General features: G+C 41.4%; 1 protein-coding gene across 1 annotated transcript in view; it reads right to left on the bottom strand.

Moving 5' to 3' along the window:
- Positions 1-15,000, bottom strand: part of LOC119598522 (coiled-coil domain-containing protein AGAP005037-like) — a 223,097-nt gene that overhangs the window by 203,057 nt on the left and 5,040 nt on the right. Inside the window, exon 2 of the mRNA XM_037948147.1 lies at positions 12,167-12,440. Within this exon, the coding sequence (XP_037804075.1) occupies positions 12,167-12,274 (108 nt within the window). The 5' untranslated portion in view covers positions 12,275-12,440. The remainder of the gene's footprint in view (positions 1-12,166; positions 12,441-15,000) is intronic.

Here is a 15,000-nt window from a genome sequence, read left to right as displayed (position 1 = left end):
TTCCTGATCCTACCTGTAATGAACAAAATGGCGGAGGTTTTGTGTGGTAATAACCGTAATACGTCACTTGTTACAACGAATCTGGGAAGTTTAGAAGCAGCCACAACCACAGAGGGGTGAGGGTTGTGGTCAGCGGCTGAAACCGCCTTCTCTCTCCTCTCTTCTCTTCTCTAATCTTCTATTCTCTTTTCTTCTCTTCTCTACTCTTTTCTTCTCTACTCTACTCTACTCTACTCTACTCTATTCTACACTTCTCTTCTCTACTCTTCTCCTCTCTACTCTTCTCTTCTCTCTCTCTCTCCCTCTCACCTCTCTCTCTTCTCTCTCTCTCTATCTTCTCTCTCTCTCTCTTCTCTTCTCTTCTCTTTTTGTTCTTCTCTCTTTGCTCTTCTCTCTTTTCTCTTCTCTCTCTCTTCTCTTGTCACTTTCCATTGATAGTTTGATGCTGTTAACGTATTCTTATTACTATCCTCATGATTATTATTATTATTACTATCATTATTACATATTATCATTTTTATTATTATTGTTATAGTAATTGTGATTATCATCATCATCATTATCATCTATACTAGTAGTAGTATCATCATAAGTATCACGATCATTTTCCTAATCATCTTTATAGCTCTTCATCACTTTTACTATTAGCATTAGCATTATCATTATAATCATTATCATTATTATTACTATTATTACTATAATCATTATCATTACTATCATCCTCATCATTATCATCACCTCTTTGTCTCTCCCTCTGCACTCCCAGCACACTGGCGAACAGCTGACCTCCTCCAACCTCTAACGGGAAAGGTTAACTTAGCGACCTTTGACCTGGTATGCCGACTCTACATGGCTGGTTCTATGAATTACTTATGATTAGAATTTATGACGAGTATTCCCTTTTCTTTCTCCTCTGGTTTCATTTATTCATTTATCTTACCCATTCATAGTTGAATGAGCTTGTATATTACAAAGGGAGACATATCTGTGGGAATATTATACATTCCAGAGTTCTTATATGCAACTGTAAGCTTGAATTTTGGTGAATATAATTCGGTATGCGTTGCGTGTATATTAGCATCTATTCAGTAGCACTAAACATCATAATTTTGTCGAATAATAATACGCATATTGCTTTTAGTTCGTCATACCGCAATAAAGAAGAGTTGGATCAGGTCTCGTATATTGCAAACGACCGCCATTGTTGCAGAACAGAGGCACGCTGCAGGACGATTATAATGGCAATAGAAAGAGAGAAAAAATGAAAGAAAGCGGAAAGTCATGGAAGTCTGTGACCAATTACTCTCTCTCTCTCTCTCTCTCTCTCTCTCTCTCTCTCTCTCTCTCTCTCTCTCTCTCTCTCTCTCTCTCTCTCTCTCTCTCTCTCTCTCTCTCTCTCTCTCTCTCTCTCTTTCTCTCTCTCTCTCTCTCACTCCCTCACTCACTCATTCTCTCTCTCTCTCTCTCTCTCTCTCTCTCTCTCTCTCTCTCTCTCTCTCTCTCTCTCTCTCTCTCTCTCTCTCTCTTTCTCTCTTTCTATCTATCTATCTATCTATCTATCTATCTATCTATCTATATACCTCGTGTGTGTGTGAGTGTGTGTGTGTGTGTGTGTGTGTGTGTGTGTGTGTGTGTGTGTGTGTGTGTGTGTGTGTGTGTGTGTGTGTGTGTGTGTGTGTGTGTGTGAGTGTGTGTGTGTGTGTGTGTGTGTGTGTGTGTGTGTGTGTGTGTGTGTGTGTGTGTGTGTGTGTGTGTAGTGTGTGTGTGTGTGTGTGAGAGAGAGAGAGAGAGAGAGAGAGAGAGAGAGAGAGAGAGAGAGAGAGAGAGAGAGAGAGAGAGAGAGAGAGAGAGAGAGAGAGAGAGACAGACAGACAGACAAGACAGGCAAACCAGACAGAGAGCGAGCCTGTAAGTTTTTTGTTTTTTTTTCAGGCGACCTAACTCATTACGAATATTACTTGTACACAATTAATGGCCATTTTTTGTGTGTGAATCCCTTTCCTTTTTCCCTTTTCTTCACGGGCGGAGTGGGTGTAATTGAACAAGCAGACGGGGCTCCAAGTGTCAGCCACGTTGACGCCTTGTTAGTTTCTACATTAACATGAAAACACAAACTCAAACTCTTCCTTCGCGCTGTCGTTGCCATGCCCGTCCGTGTGCATTTCGTTGCTTTGTGGGTTGGTTTCGACTGGAGGCTGTCTGCTCTCTATTTCCCTTTCTTATTTTTATTGCCTTGTTTGTCTGTCTATCTGTCTTGTCTTGTCTTGTCTTGTCTTGTCTTGTCTGGTCTTGTCTTGTCTGCCTGTGTCTGTCTGTCTGTCTGTCTGTCTGTCTGTCTGTCTGTCTGCCTGCCTGCCTGCCTGCCTGCCTGCCTGCCTGCCTGCCTGCCTGCCTGCCTGCCTGTTTGTTTGTTTTCTTGACTGTCTATCTGTCTGTCTCTGTCTTTCTCTTCCTAGCTGTCTACTCGTATCTATATCTAACTATGCTTGTGCTGTTGCTAGGTCTCTTTAATCAAATCCTGTATATAATCCGAAGGGTTAGAATGAACCCTTACTTTCTCTTGAAATAAATTACCTAAGAAGGTATTTTCTCGTGGATTTGAAACGTTTTCACGCTCTCCTCTTGAAGTCCGCTTATTCTTCCCTCCTCCTCCTCCTCCTTTCCCCTCTCCCCTCGCTCTCTCCCCCCTCCCCTCCCATAGCCCTCCCCCCCTCCCCTCCCTTCTCTCTCTCCCCTCCCATCGCCCTCTCCCCCTCCCCTCCCTTCTCTCTCTCCCCTCCCATCGCCCTCTCCCCCTCCTTTCTCTCCTCAGCCTCTCCACTGCCAGCCCCCTCCTCCATTTCTCCCCTCCCCTCTCACCTCCTGCCCCCTTCCCCCCCTCTTCCATCCTCATTCCCCTCCCCTCCAGCCGCTTCCCATCCCCTCTTCACCCCTCACTCTCTCCCCTTCATCCCCTCTTACCCCCCTCACCCTCTCCCCCTAACTCCGCCCACCCCCTTTACACCCTCACCCTCACCCCCCCTTCATCCCCGCCCACCCACCTTCCCACCCCCTCACCTACGCCCACCCACCCTAACTCCGCCCACCCACCCTCCCACCCCCACGCCCACCCCCACGCCCACCCCACTCGTAATTTCTCCAACTTGTCCCTGACGACAAGTTTCTTTTCCCTCCTTCTGAAGCTGGGGAATTTGTCCTTAATATTTTACTTCACTGTATTCATCGCCTGAAAGCAAACTCTCTCTTTCTTCCTCCTCTTCTTCTTCTTCTTCTTCTTCTTCTTCTTCTTCTTCTTCTTCTTCTTCTTCTTCTTCTTCTTCTTCTTCGTCTGAGTCTTCGTCTTCATATTCGTCTTGTTTTTCTTCGTCTCATTCTTCTTCTTTTCCTTCTTCAACTACTTATTCTTCTTGTTCTTCCTACCCCTCTTCTTCTTCTTCTTCTTCTTCTTCTTCTTCTTCTTCTCCTTCTTCTTCTTTCTTCTCCTTCCTCTTCGCCTCTCGCGCTCCTAACATTTTACCTTTTCGACGTAATCCGCCTCAAGGCCTTGTAAGAAATCCCTTTGCCTTAAAGTCTCGCCCATAAATCTCTCGGTCTGAGCCCCCTCCCCAATATCCCTCACCCCCCCTACCTCCCCCTTCCCTTATGCCTAATATTTCCCATTAAACATATTTCCCATTAAACATATTTCCCATTAAATATAATTCCCATTATACACACCCTGTAATTACTCTTTTCTTGCGTCAGACTCTATCGATCTGGAATAGATTACGTGTTCCGGTGTTAAGTCCGTTATGTAACACACGCGGCCAGCTTCCAGAGCTTACCGCATCCCATAACACCGGTGGCTCTAACACCTGCCACAGTGGCGCAGGTGTGGTGTTGTTATTCCTCTCCTTCACTCGATTCCTGTCCCTCCTCTCCACTCTCCCCTCTCCCCTCTTCACTCTCCCCTCTCCCCTCTTCACTCCTCACCCTCCCCTCTCCACTCCCCACCCTCCCCTCTCCACTCCCCACCCTCCCCTCTCCCGTCTCCCCTCGTGCCTCACCATTCTCCATATCACTCTCCCTCTCTCCCTTCTCCACCTCTCACTTTACTTCCCTCTCCTTCTTCCTTTCTCCTCACCACTCTCCCCTCATTTATTTATTTCCTCTCCTCCTCTTCTCCCCAATCCTTTCTCTCCCCTTCTTCCTTCATCCAGCTCCTCTATCCCCTTCTCCTCCTTCTCTCACCTTTCTACCCTTTCCCCTCTCTTCCTCTCCTTATCCCTCCTTCCCCCTTTATCCCATTCTCCTCCTCCCCTCCCCATCTCCACTCTCTCCTTCCACGTCCCCTCCCGTCTCCCTACCCTTCCCCTCTCCCTCACCTTTCCCATCGCTCACCCCTCCCCTCCTCCCCCTCCCCTTTGTACCATTCTCTTTGCACCATCCCTCACCCCTCCCCATCTCCCCTTGCCTTCCCCTCTCCCACCCTTTACACCCCCCCCCTCCCCATACACCCACCTGACCATCAAGAGACTCATTCCTTACCCAGAGGAACGGCCTCCCTGTGAAATATTTCCCTTTGTTTTAGAATATCAAATGTCCCCAGACCCCTTTTCCTGCTTCTTTAACGGCCTTTTTCGCCCCCCTCCCTCTCCCCTTCCTTTGCCTCCCCTCCCCCCATTTTTATTTATATTTTGTTTACTTTTCTCATCTCTTTGTCCGGCTGTTCTTAATGTATTTAAGTTGTGTATGTTTACTTTCTTCCCTGAAGGTGCGTTGCTGTTATTTTCGGGGTACACTTTGTTTTGTTTTGTTTTTTTTACTTTATGTTTGTTTTGCGTTTTATGAAGGGTATTTCTTCTGTCTCCCTGTTCCCTTTTCTTTTCTTTCTTCTGAAACATTTCTCTCTCTCTGTCTCTCTAGCTCTCATTCTCATTCTCACTCTCTCTCTATCTCTTTCTCATGCTCTCTCTCTTTCTCTCTCTCTCTCTCTCTCTCTCTCTCTCTCTCTCTCTCTCTCTCTCTCTCTCTCTCTCTCTCTCTCTCTCTCTCTCTCTCTCTCATCAAAGTTTCCTTTTTTTAGAACTACAGTTGACAACATCTTCATCGTCAATGTTTTCAGGTTCAAGACATTCCCAACCCAGAGGTTTTCCTTCTGTAGGTAAACAATATTCCAGTCTCCGTTCCCATTCCAGTCTCCGTTCCCATTCCATCTACTTTTTCTTAGAGGAAATACGGATATGCAATTTCTACCTCGGGACTCTCCATTCCAGACAAATATCAGTTCCTTTTTAGAATTTTTTTTTTTAAAGATTCCCACACAGATTTTTTTGTTTGTTTGTTTTTTGTTTAACTCAAGCAAAGCATCTTTACGGAAATTCCCTCTGATGATGATGATGATGATGATGATGATGATGATGATGATGATGATGATGATGATGATGATGATGATGATGATGATGATGATGATGATGATGATGATGATTGATGATGATGATGATGATGATGACTGATAATGATTGATAATGACTGATATAGACTGATAATGATTGATAATGATAATGATAATGACGATGAACGATAACGATGACGACGAAATGATAATCCCAATAACTACAACAAAAAACAAGGGAACCAAAAGCAAATAAAAAAACGACAAAAGAACTGGCCATAAAAGCACAAATAAGGCCGACAAAAGAACCTCTCAGCAGGGCGCCATTCCCTCCCGTGACCAGGACCGCTCGCCAAGATGTCCATATGCACGCCCAGCATCTTTTCTCCGCCCACTGGCATATTCCCCGTTGAATGGGGGGAGGGGGGAGAAGGGAAGGGGGAGAGGAGTGTCGGGAGAGTACTTGACGAGGCACTCTGGCCGTCTATGAAAAAAGGCACACTCTCATTAATGCAAACTGTTGGTTGTAGTTTACTGGCATAGGACGCCATCCTTGGCTGTCATCGATTCGAAGGCTTTCGATATTTTTTGGTTTCAGTTTTTCTGTATCCCTCTTTTTACTTCTCTCTCTCTCATTTTGCCTCTGTCCATCTATCTACCTCTCTCTCTCTCTCTCTCTCTCTCTCTCTCTCTCTCTCTCTCTCTCTCTCTCTCTCTCTCTCTCTCTTTCCTCTTCTTCCGTCTAACACTCTTCTCCTGGGTTCTTTTACTTCCTTCCTTTCTTCTGCTTCAGCTTTCTCCTTCTTCGTGCCGTCATTATTATCATTATTATTATTATTATTATTATTATTATTATCATTATTACTATTATTATTCCTTCTCCTACACCACCACCTCCTACTCTTCCTCCACTTCTTTTTTTAAATTCTTTCTTCTCCTCGTCCTTCTCCCCATCTTTCCCCCCACCCTTCACACCGTCCTTCCCACCTCCTCCCTCTCTTCTCCCCTTCACTGCCTCCCTCCTTCCTCCTGCCTCTTTCCTCCTTCCCCCCTTCACTTCTTTCCTATCTCTTCCCTGCCCCCACCCCCCTCTTCCCCTTCTTCCTACCTCTTCCCTGTCCCCCCCCACCCTTCCTCTCCTCATTCCTACCCCCTCCCTGTCTCCCCCCACCCTTCCTCTCCTCCTTCCTCCCTCCATCTCCTTCCTACCTCCTCCCTGCCTCCCCCCCTTCCTCTCCTTCCTACCTCCTCCCTCCCTTTCTCCCTCTCTTCCCCCCTCTACCCCATCCCTCCTCGCCCCCTCCTCGCCCCCTCCTTGCCCCCTCCTCGCCCCCTCCTCGCCCCCTCCTCGCCCCCTCCTCGCCCTATGTACTTGCAGGGAAACCAATTTCAGAGATGCTATAGCAAAGTAAATAAGGAGTGAACGCCTTGATGTGTCGGTGTGTCAGTCGCGGTGCTTACAATTAATAAGCAAATCAAGAATTTCTGGGAAACCAATCTCGCCTCACTTTTATCTAAGATGCTACGAATGAGTACTTTATCATTTACGTTTATGAGTATTGATGTATATTCTTTTTCTTTTTCCTCTTCTCCTTTCTTTTTTCTTTCTGCTTCTTTTTTATTTTTTTTTTTATTTTATTTTTTTTTCTTTCTTCTTTCTTCTTCTTCTTCTTTTTCTTCTTCCTCTTCTTCTTCTTTCTTTCTGCTTCTTCTTTTCTTTCTTTTTTCTTTTTTCTTTTTTCTTCTTCTTCTTTTTCTTCTTCTTTTTCTTCTTCTTCTTCTTCTTCTTCTTCTTCTTCTTCTTCTTCTTCTTCTTTTCTTTCGTTCTTTCTTTTTCCTATTTCCCCCAAACTGCAATTTAAACACACCGATTAACCGTTGCCAAAAAAAGAAAAAAAAAAGAACATTACTTTTTCTTTCCCTCCTAAACAAAAACCGCAGAATATATTTACTATCGAAATAACTAATAACCGAAGATACATGCAACCTGTAAAAGCCATAAGCCATACGTTACAGACAGCCGGAGTTGCGTGGCTCGGGGAATACTTGCAGTAATAGAGAAATTATGCGTACAATAGGTTGGCTGTCAGACATAAAGGCGTCTACATTTGCTGAGTTGACATGTACACACAAGTCCCTCCTCCCTGTTGATACACACGACATCTCCATATGGCATTAGGGGAAGAGTATATTAGTTTATTAGGAAGAGTATATTAGAATATTAGGAAGAGTGTATTAGTTTATTAGGAAGAGTGTATTAGTTTATTAGGAAGAGTGTATTAGTTTATTAGGAAGAGTGTATTAGTTTATTAGGAAGAGTGTATTAGTTTATTAGGAAGAGTGTATTAGTTTATTAGGGGAAGAGAATAATAGTATAATTCAGCTGACTTTAATGACTTAATGGTATGATTTTGTGGTATTATAATACTTTTCAGCTGCTTATAATAATGATATTTTCAAATACTGTAACCAAAACAATACCAACAATAACCAGATCGACAAGAAAGTGGAGAAAGCGAAGAAAGGAGGAAGAGGAAGTGACGAAAGCGAAGAAAGGAGGAAGAGGAAGTGACGAAAGCGAAGAAGAGAGAAAGTAACGAGAAGAAAGAAACAAGGAAGAAAAAAGAAAGAAAAAAAAAACAACACAAAAACAAGAAAAACAAAATACGAACCAAAAACCAGACAGTAATATAAAAACCGAAGAACCTACAAAGAAGAAAGAGGAAGGGACGACGAGCGTAAAGGTAAAATAAAAGGGTGAAGGCGCGTGCAAGCATTTCGTTTTCGCGCCCGCAGTCATCCATCAGGTATGCAAGCAGGACCTCGCGCGCCCATGCATAATTCATACACACCGTCATAAGGGAATATATGTTAATATCCCGGTGCTATGTGAGACCTTGGGAAATATCAACGTCTATACGCAGTAGAGCAAAGGAAGGGAGGGAAGGGCAAGGACAGCGAGGACGAAATGAAGGAAAATGAAGTCACAGAGCTAATACAAATCTAAGGAAATGATGATAAGAAAGAAGGAAAACGAACGCAAAATGAAGAATATGGAGACAACATGAAGGATAAGGAGAAAATTGAAGGAAGCGGAGGAAAAAAAATGAAGGGAAGCGAGCCCAAAAAAACGAAGGGAAAACGAACACAAAACGAAAGGATGCGAATAAAAAAGGATGGGAAACGAACACAAAAAGAAGGGAAACGAACACGTGACGAAGGACAACATACACAGAACGAAGGGAAACGAACGCAAAACGCAGAGAAACGAACATAAAACGAATATAAACGAACACAATACCAAGGGAAACGAACACGCGACGAAGGACAACGAACCAGGAACGAAGAACAATGAAGAAAATCGAAGAACAGCGAAGGAGAGATAGGAGACGTGGGCGCGGGGAAACAAGAGGACGATAAGGCAGGGATAAGAAGGAAGGCGGGGGGGGGGGCATAAGGATGGGGAGGGGAGGATCCAACGGGGGGGGGGAGGCGAAAGGGTAACAGATCGCTCTTTAACCGGGATAACTTTGTGCCTCTGTGTGTGTGTGTGTGTGTGTGTGTGTGTGTGAGTGAGTGTGAGTGTGACTGCGTTTGTGTGTGTCTGTGGAGAGAGAGAGAGAGAGAGAGAGAGTGAGAGAGAGAGAGAGAGAGAGAGGAGAGAGAGAGAGAGAGAGAGAGAGAGAGAGAGAGAGAGAGAGAGAGAGAGACAGAGAGAGACAGAGAGACAGAGACAGACAGACAGACAGAAACACTAACACATTAAAAGAACCCAATAAAATCGCCAATAAATATCCCATACACAATACTCACCAAGATAAAAGCAACATAGACAGAGAAATAAAAAAAAAAATGACATCCGAATATCGAAAGAGAGAGAGAGAGAGAGAGAGAGAGAGAGAGAGAGAGAGAGAGAGAGAGAGAGAGAGAGAGAGAGAGAGAGAGAGAGAGAGAGAGAGAGAGAGAGAGAGGCCAATAGTCCACACAAAAAACGACCCTTATCAACACACGCAAAACACACACAGGCCCACACCTGCGAACGGAACAGCAGAGCGTGTGGCAGACAGATAAGATTAAGCGTCTGCGTGATGATTGCCTAAATGTCAGCTGATTCGATAATGACCCTGAATGTCACCTGGGCATGACATGGAGGGCACAGGAAGTTAAAGTTGTCGCCAACTTAACTATGTGAAATATCCTGGGACTGCGTGTCGAACAAGGTCATGCGGAGGTCATTATAAAAGAATACATTATTTAGCTATCATGAGGGCGAATACTACCTCGAACATCACGTTAAGTGGATAAGTGTATTATGATTCGCAGGGAACAGAGGTATTTTCTCGCGTGGATTTTGATGTCGAATATAGGAGCTTTCGTGTAGTTATAACATTCAAAGAACATATTTATCTTTGTGTCTGTGTGTATACATACACACACACACATATATATATATAACATAGATAGATAGATAGATAGATAGATAGATAGATAGATAGATAGATAGATAGATAGATAGATAGATAGATATAGATAGATAGATATAGATATACATTTATATATATATATATATATATATATATATATATATATATATATATATATATCTTCCAATATTTTACCTCCTTTACTCCCTGTCTTCGAATAGCTTCTGTACAAATACCAGCAGCACAAGTACAGGGAGTAGAGGAGGTATGTTGTAAAATATTGGAAGATATATACGAAGATGGGACAACAACCATCATGCTCCACCCGGAAACCGATAAAATACCAATTAAAAAAGGTGTTAAACAGGACAATACCATCTCACCAAAACTGTTAACAGCTTGCCTTGAGGAAATAATCAAGAAACTAGAATGGAACGGAAAGGGTTTCAAAACAGGAGACGAATACCTAAACAGTCTAAGATGATGCTGTTCTCTTCAATGAATCTGCAAATGAAATGCAGCAGCTAATAAACGATCTGAAAAAAAGAAATTCTGAAAGTCGGATTTAGGATGAACAATGATCATGTTCAACAGCAATGTTCAATTCGTACAGATACATGTACAAGGTTAAGCGCTAGAGGTAGTTGAGAAGTATATATACCTAGGGCAACTCATACATACATCTAGCGAAGAGGAAATTAAGCGAGGCATCAGCCTAGGATGCAGCGCCTTCAGCAGACACAATAGCATACTAAGAGGCTCCTTGCCATTATGTTTAAAAAGAAAAATCTTTAATCAATGCGTCCATGGACTACAACCAAATTACTAGAGAGGAAACTAACTAGTGCCCAGAGAGGGATGGAGAGGCTGATGCTGGGAATTAGCCTAAGAGATTGGATGAGGGCGACGTGGATCAGGGAACAGACAAAAGTGTACGATATACTAGGGAGCATTAAAAAAAATGGCAATGGGCATTTCATATGTGTCGGAGAACAGGACAACAGATGAACAAAGAAAGTAACAGACTGGGATAGAGATAACATAAAGAGGCTAAGGACCAGACCAATGACAAGACGGCGTGGCGAAATAACGAAATTCGGGGACCAAGACTGAAAAAAAACACAGGACAGACAAAGTTGGAAAAGATTGGGAGAGGCCTACGTCCTGCAGTGGATCGATGCAGGCTGATGATGATGTTGATGTTGATGTTGATGATGATGATGATGATGATGATGATGATGATGATGGTGATGGTGATGGTGATGGTGATGGTGATGGTGATGGTGATGGTGATGATGATGGTGATATATGTATATGCAGACACGTTCACATGAACACATACACATATACATATGTATGGATATTACATATACATTACATATATGTACGTACATACATAAATACACATAATTATGTAAATACATACATGTGTGTGTGTGTGTGTGTGTGTGTCTGTGTGTGTGTCTGTGTGTGTGTGTGTGTGTGTGTGTGTGTGTGTGTGTGTGTGTGTGTGTGTGTGTGTGTGTGTGTGTGTGTGTGTGTGTGTGTGTGTGTGTGTGTGTGTGTGCATAATATATATATATATATATATAGACACACACACACACACACACATACATACATAGCCATACATCAGGGTCCTTAAGGAAGGTACGCAAGAGGATCGCCGTTAAGAGGATTTTAACCTCAGGGTTAATCGTGTGTGCAATTATTTCTTGACTGGCGGCCAAAAAGCCTATTATTTGAAGAAGCTGCAAATCCTATCAGTGGCGGGTAATGAACTTGCCTATTAACAAAAGGGATAATGTTTTTGAGCGCTGATTTGCTAGTTATAATAATCCTAAATCGTAAGAATGGCCCTTATCTATTGTAATCAGAAGGATTATTATGTTTTCAGGGAATTTAAGTACGCTCATTGATTAATCGTCTGGTTTGTAAAAGGGGAAGTGACAATACTGTAATGGATGTTGATAATGATATAAATGGCAAGGAATTAATTGGACAACTGTTTGCATATTAAGGATAATTGTGTGAATGATAAAAGAGAAGAGACAGATGCCGTAATCAGAGTAGATAATAGAAAATAAAAAGGAAAATAAGCAAGAACATACAATCGAACATCGTAATGAATGTAGATCCCCCCCCACTCCCCCCGCCCCCCCCAAAAAAAAATCATACAATTATCCGAATGATTTAAAAACACCAGGGAAAAAAAAAAAAAAAAAAAAAAAAAAAAAAAAAAAAAAATATATATATATATATATATATATATATATATATATATATATGTAAATACCATCATAAAGAATAAATAAATTAGCAAACAGCAGTCCACCTGCAGAGTCCTGAAGGACGCACGGACACTTACCACGAACCGACAGAGTTGGTACCTCCAGCAGCAACTGCATCCGCACCGGAACATTGTGGATATATAATTAACATCCGCTTTTCCCGCCTTCTCCGTCACCGCTTCCATCCTTTCACTTTACTTAAACTTCGCCATCGTTAAATTCACTAGTTTCCTTTCCACCTCCTTTATCAGCCTTTCTCGCTTTCCTTCTATTCGCGCGGAGTGTTTGGTTTCGGTCTCTACTTGCGGGATCGTCTGAGAACGTCCTTATCTCGGTTTCTAACTTAAGCATCTGCGCGCAACAACGGGAGAGCAACAGACTTTAAGTGGCAGAAGTAAACAAAGTTGTTTTGATGTGTTAAAAAAAAAAAAAAAAAAAAAAAAAAAAGATGAATAGAAAAAAAATAGTGTTTTCTTTTTTCTTTTTTTTTCTTTTTTTTTTGCCTCCATACAGACGTATTTCTGTCGCATAAGAGTTATAAAAACGGAGCCTTTTCTGAACTGTCACCGCGTTTTTCATTCAGTTCCGTCGTGCTAAAAGCGGCCTTGCATTTTTCTTAGTTCTTGAAATTATATTTAGTACGATGTCAACAACGACGGCACAGTGAGTTAGTCTTGTATAAATATAACGTAGAATATAAATGCTATTAATTCCATAAACCTCACACAATACAAACTTCGAAAATATAGAGCGTTACAACAAATTCAACGCCACCCTTAAAAAAAAAATATATATATATATATATATATACATATATATATATATATATATATATATATATATATATATATATATATATTTTTTTTTTTTTTTTTTTTTTTTTTTTTTTTTTTTGTATGTGTGTGTGTGTGTGTGTGTGTGTGTGTGTGTGTGTGTGTGTGTGTGTGTGTGTGTGTAATAATAATAATAATAATAATAATAATAATAATAATAATAATAATAATAATAATAATAATAATAATAATAAAAATGAATATCAAAACCACACCTCAAACCGAAAAAAAATCCACCAAAAACAAAAAAACGTAACTTTACGACATTTAAGAATTTATTACCCTATCCCTAAACAAATAAAAAACAAAAGAAACAAGTCACCAAGAACAAAAACAAAAGACCAAAGCTCACAATTCAAAAAAAAAAAAAAAAAAAAAAAATACAGAAAAAAAAAGTTGTTACAAGTTATTATAACACCATAACAATAACAACCTAGGCAATTTATAACAAAAAGCACAAAGGACAAACAATACGTCCCTATAGCTAAAATAATAACAACCCTAAAAATGCACAAAAAACAATAACAAAAAAATTAAAATCAAATAAAAAACGAACAATTTTTTTTTGAAAAGGGCACCAAAGAACAATCACACTTTTTTCACAAAAAATACATAAATAATAATAATAATAATAATAATAATAATGATAATAACAATAATAATAATAATAATAATAATAATAATAATAATAATAATAATTGATAAATAATAATAATAACAATAATAATAATAACAATAATAATAATAATAATAATAATTATTAATAAATAAATAGATATATAAATAAAAAATAAAAACCTTAAAACGAAAAAACAACAAAAAAGGACTAAACTAAAGAGGAAAGCCACCTCCTTTTAGAACACGTTTCACCACAGCGTCAAGAGAGTCATAACGAAGGAAGGGTTAAGGCGAAACGCGAAGAAACAACGACTGCAGCGACATCTTGCGCAGCTCAGAAAAACGACTCGGGTCACGGATCATCAAACACTTCTTTTCTTCAATTTCTTTTCTTGTTTTGCTTTTTTCTGGGGGGGGGAGGAGGAAGGAGGAAGGAGGAGGCGGTGGGTGAGATGTTTTGTTTTTTCTTCTTCTTCTTCTTCCTACTCTTATTCCTTTTTTCTGTTCTCTCTCCCCCTCCACCCGTCTCCGCCACCTCCTCCTCCTCCACCTCCATATCAACCTATACTTCACCCCCTTTCTCCACCACCTGCTCCTCCCTCTCCATTTTCCTCTTCTCCTACTCCTCCCTCTTTTCCTCCTCTTCCTTCTTCTTGTTTTCCTCCACCTCCTCCTCCTCATCTCCCTATGTCTTCTCCTCCTCCTCCTCACGTTCTTCCTCTTCCTTCTCCTTCTTTTCCTCAAACCTCCTCCTCCTCCTCACTTCCTTCCTCTTCCTTCTCCTTCTTTTCCTCCACCTCCTCCTCCTCTTCTCCCTCTGTTTTCTCCTCCTCCTCCTTTTCTTCCTCTTCTACTTTTTCGCTTTGAAGTGAAACCCGACGCCATCTCTCGGAGGCTGAAGGTGGCATGCATAATCAAGAATATTAAAGAACTATATTTTCTGAAAAGTTGTTTTACTTGAAGAATAAATTAAATGAGTTCCTCTTGGGTCTTTTTGTGGGTTTTCTCTCTTATTCTTTCTCTTTCTTTCCTTCTCCTTTTTTATATCTTTCTTTCTTAGGCAATTCTAACCCTGACAGGCAGTAAGACCTGTCGTTATTCGCACGGACGTAAAATGGTTATATCTAAATGAGAATAATACGAGATCAGTTGATATGACTTACGGATTGGAGGAGGAGGGGGGGGAGGAGGACTTACGGATTAGAGGAGGAGGGGGAGGTGGATTGAGGGAGAATCGGACACACACACAATCATAAACGTGCAGAAAAAAGGAGACACGTGCATATAAACATCACTGAGTTGCAGATAGAGAGAGAGAGAGAAATGGGAGACGGGGAGAGGGGAGAGGGAGAGAGGAGAGGGGGAGGGGGGAGGGAGAGAGGGAGAGAGAGGGTGAGAGGGGGAGGGGGAGGGAGAGGGAGAGGGAGAAAGATAGTAAAGAGAGAGAGAGAGAGAGAGAG

This window comes from Penaeus monodon, chromosome 41 (genome assembly GCF_015228065.2).
Source record: "Penaeus monodon isolate SGIC_2016 chromosome 41, NSTDA_Pmon_1, whole genome shotgun sequence".
NCBI lineage: Eukaryota > Metazoa > Arthropoda > Malacostraca > Decapoda > Penaeidae > Penaeus > Penaeus monodon.
This window is presented reverse-complemented; position numbering and strand designations above follow the sequence as displayed.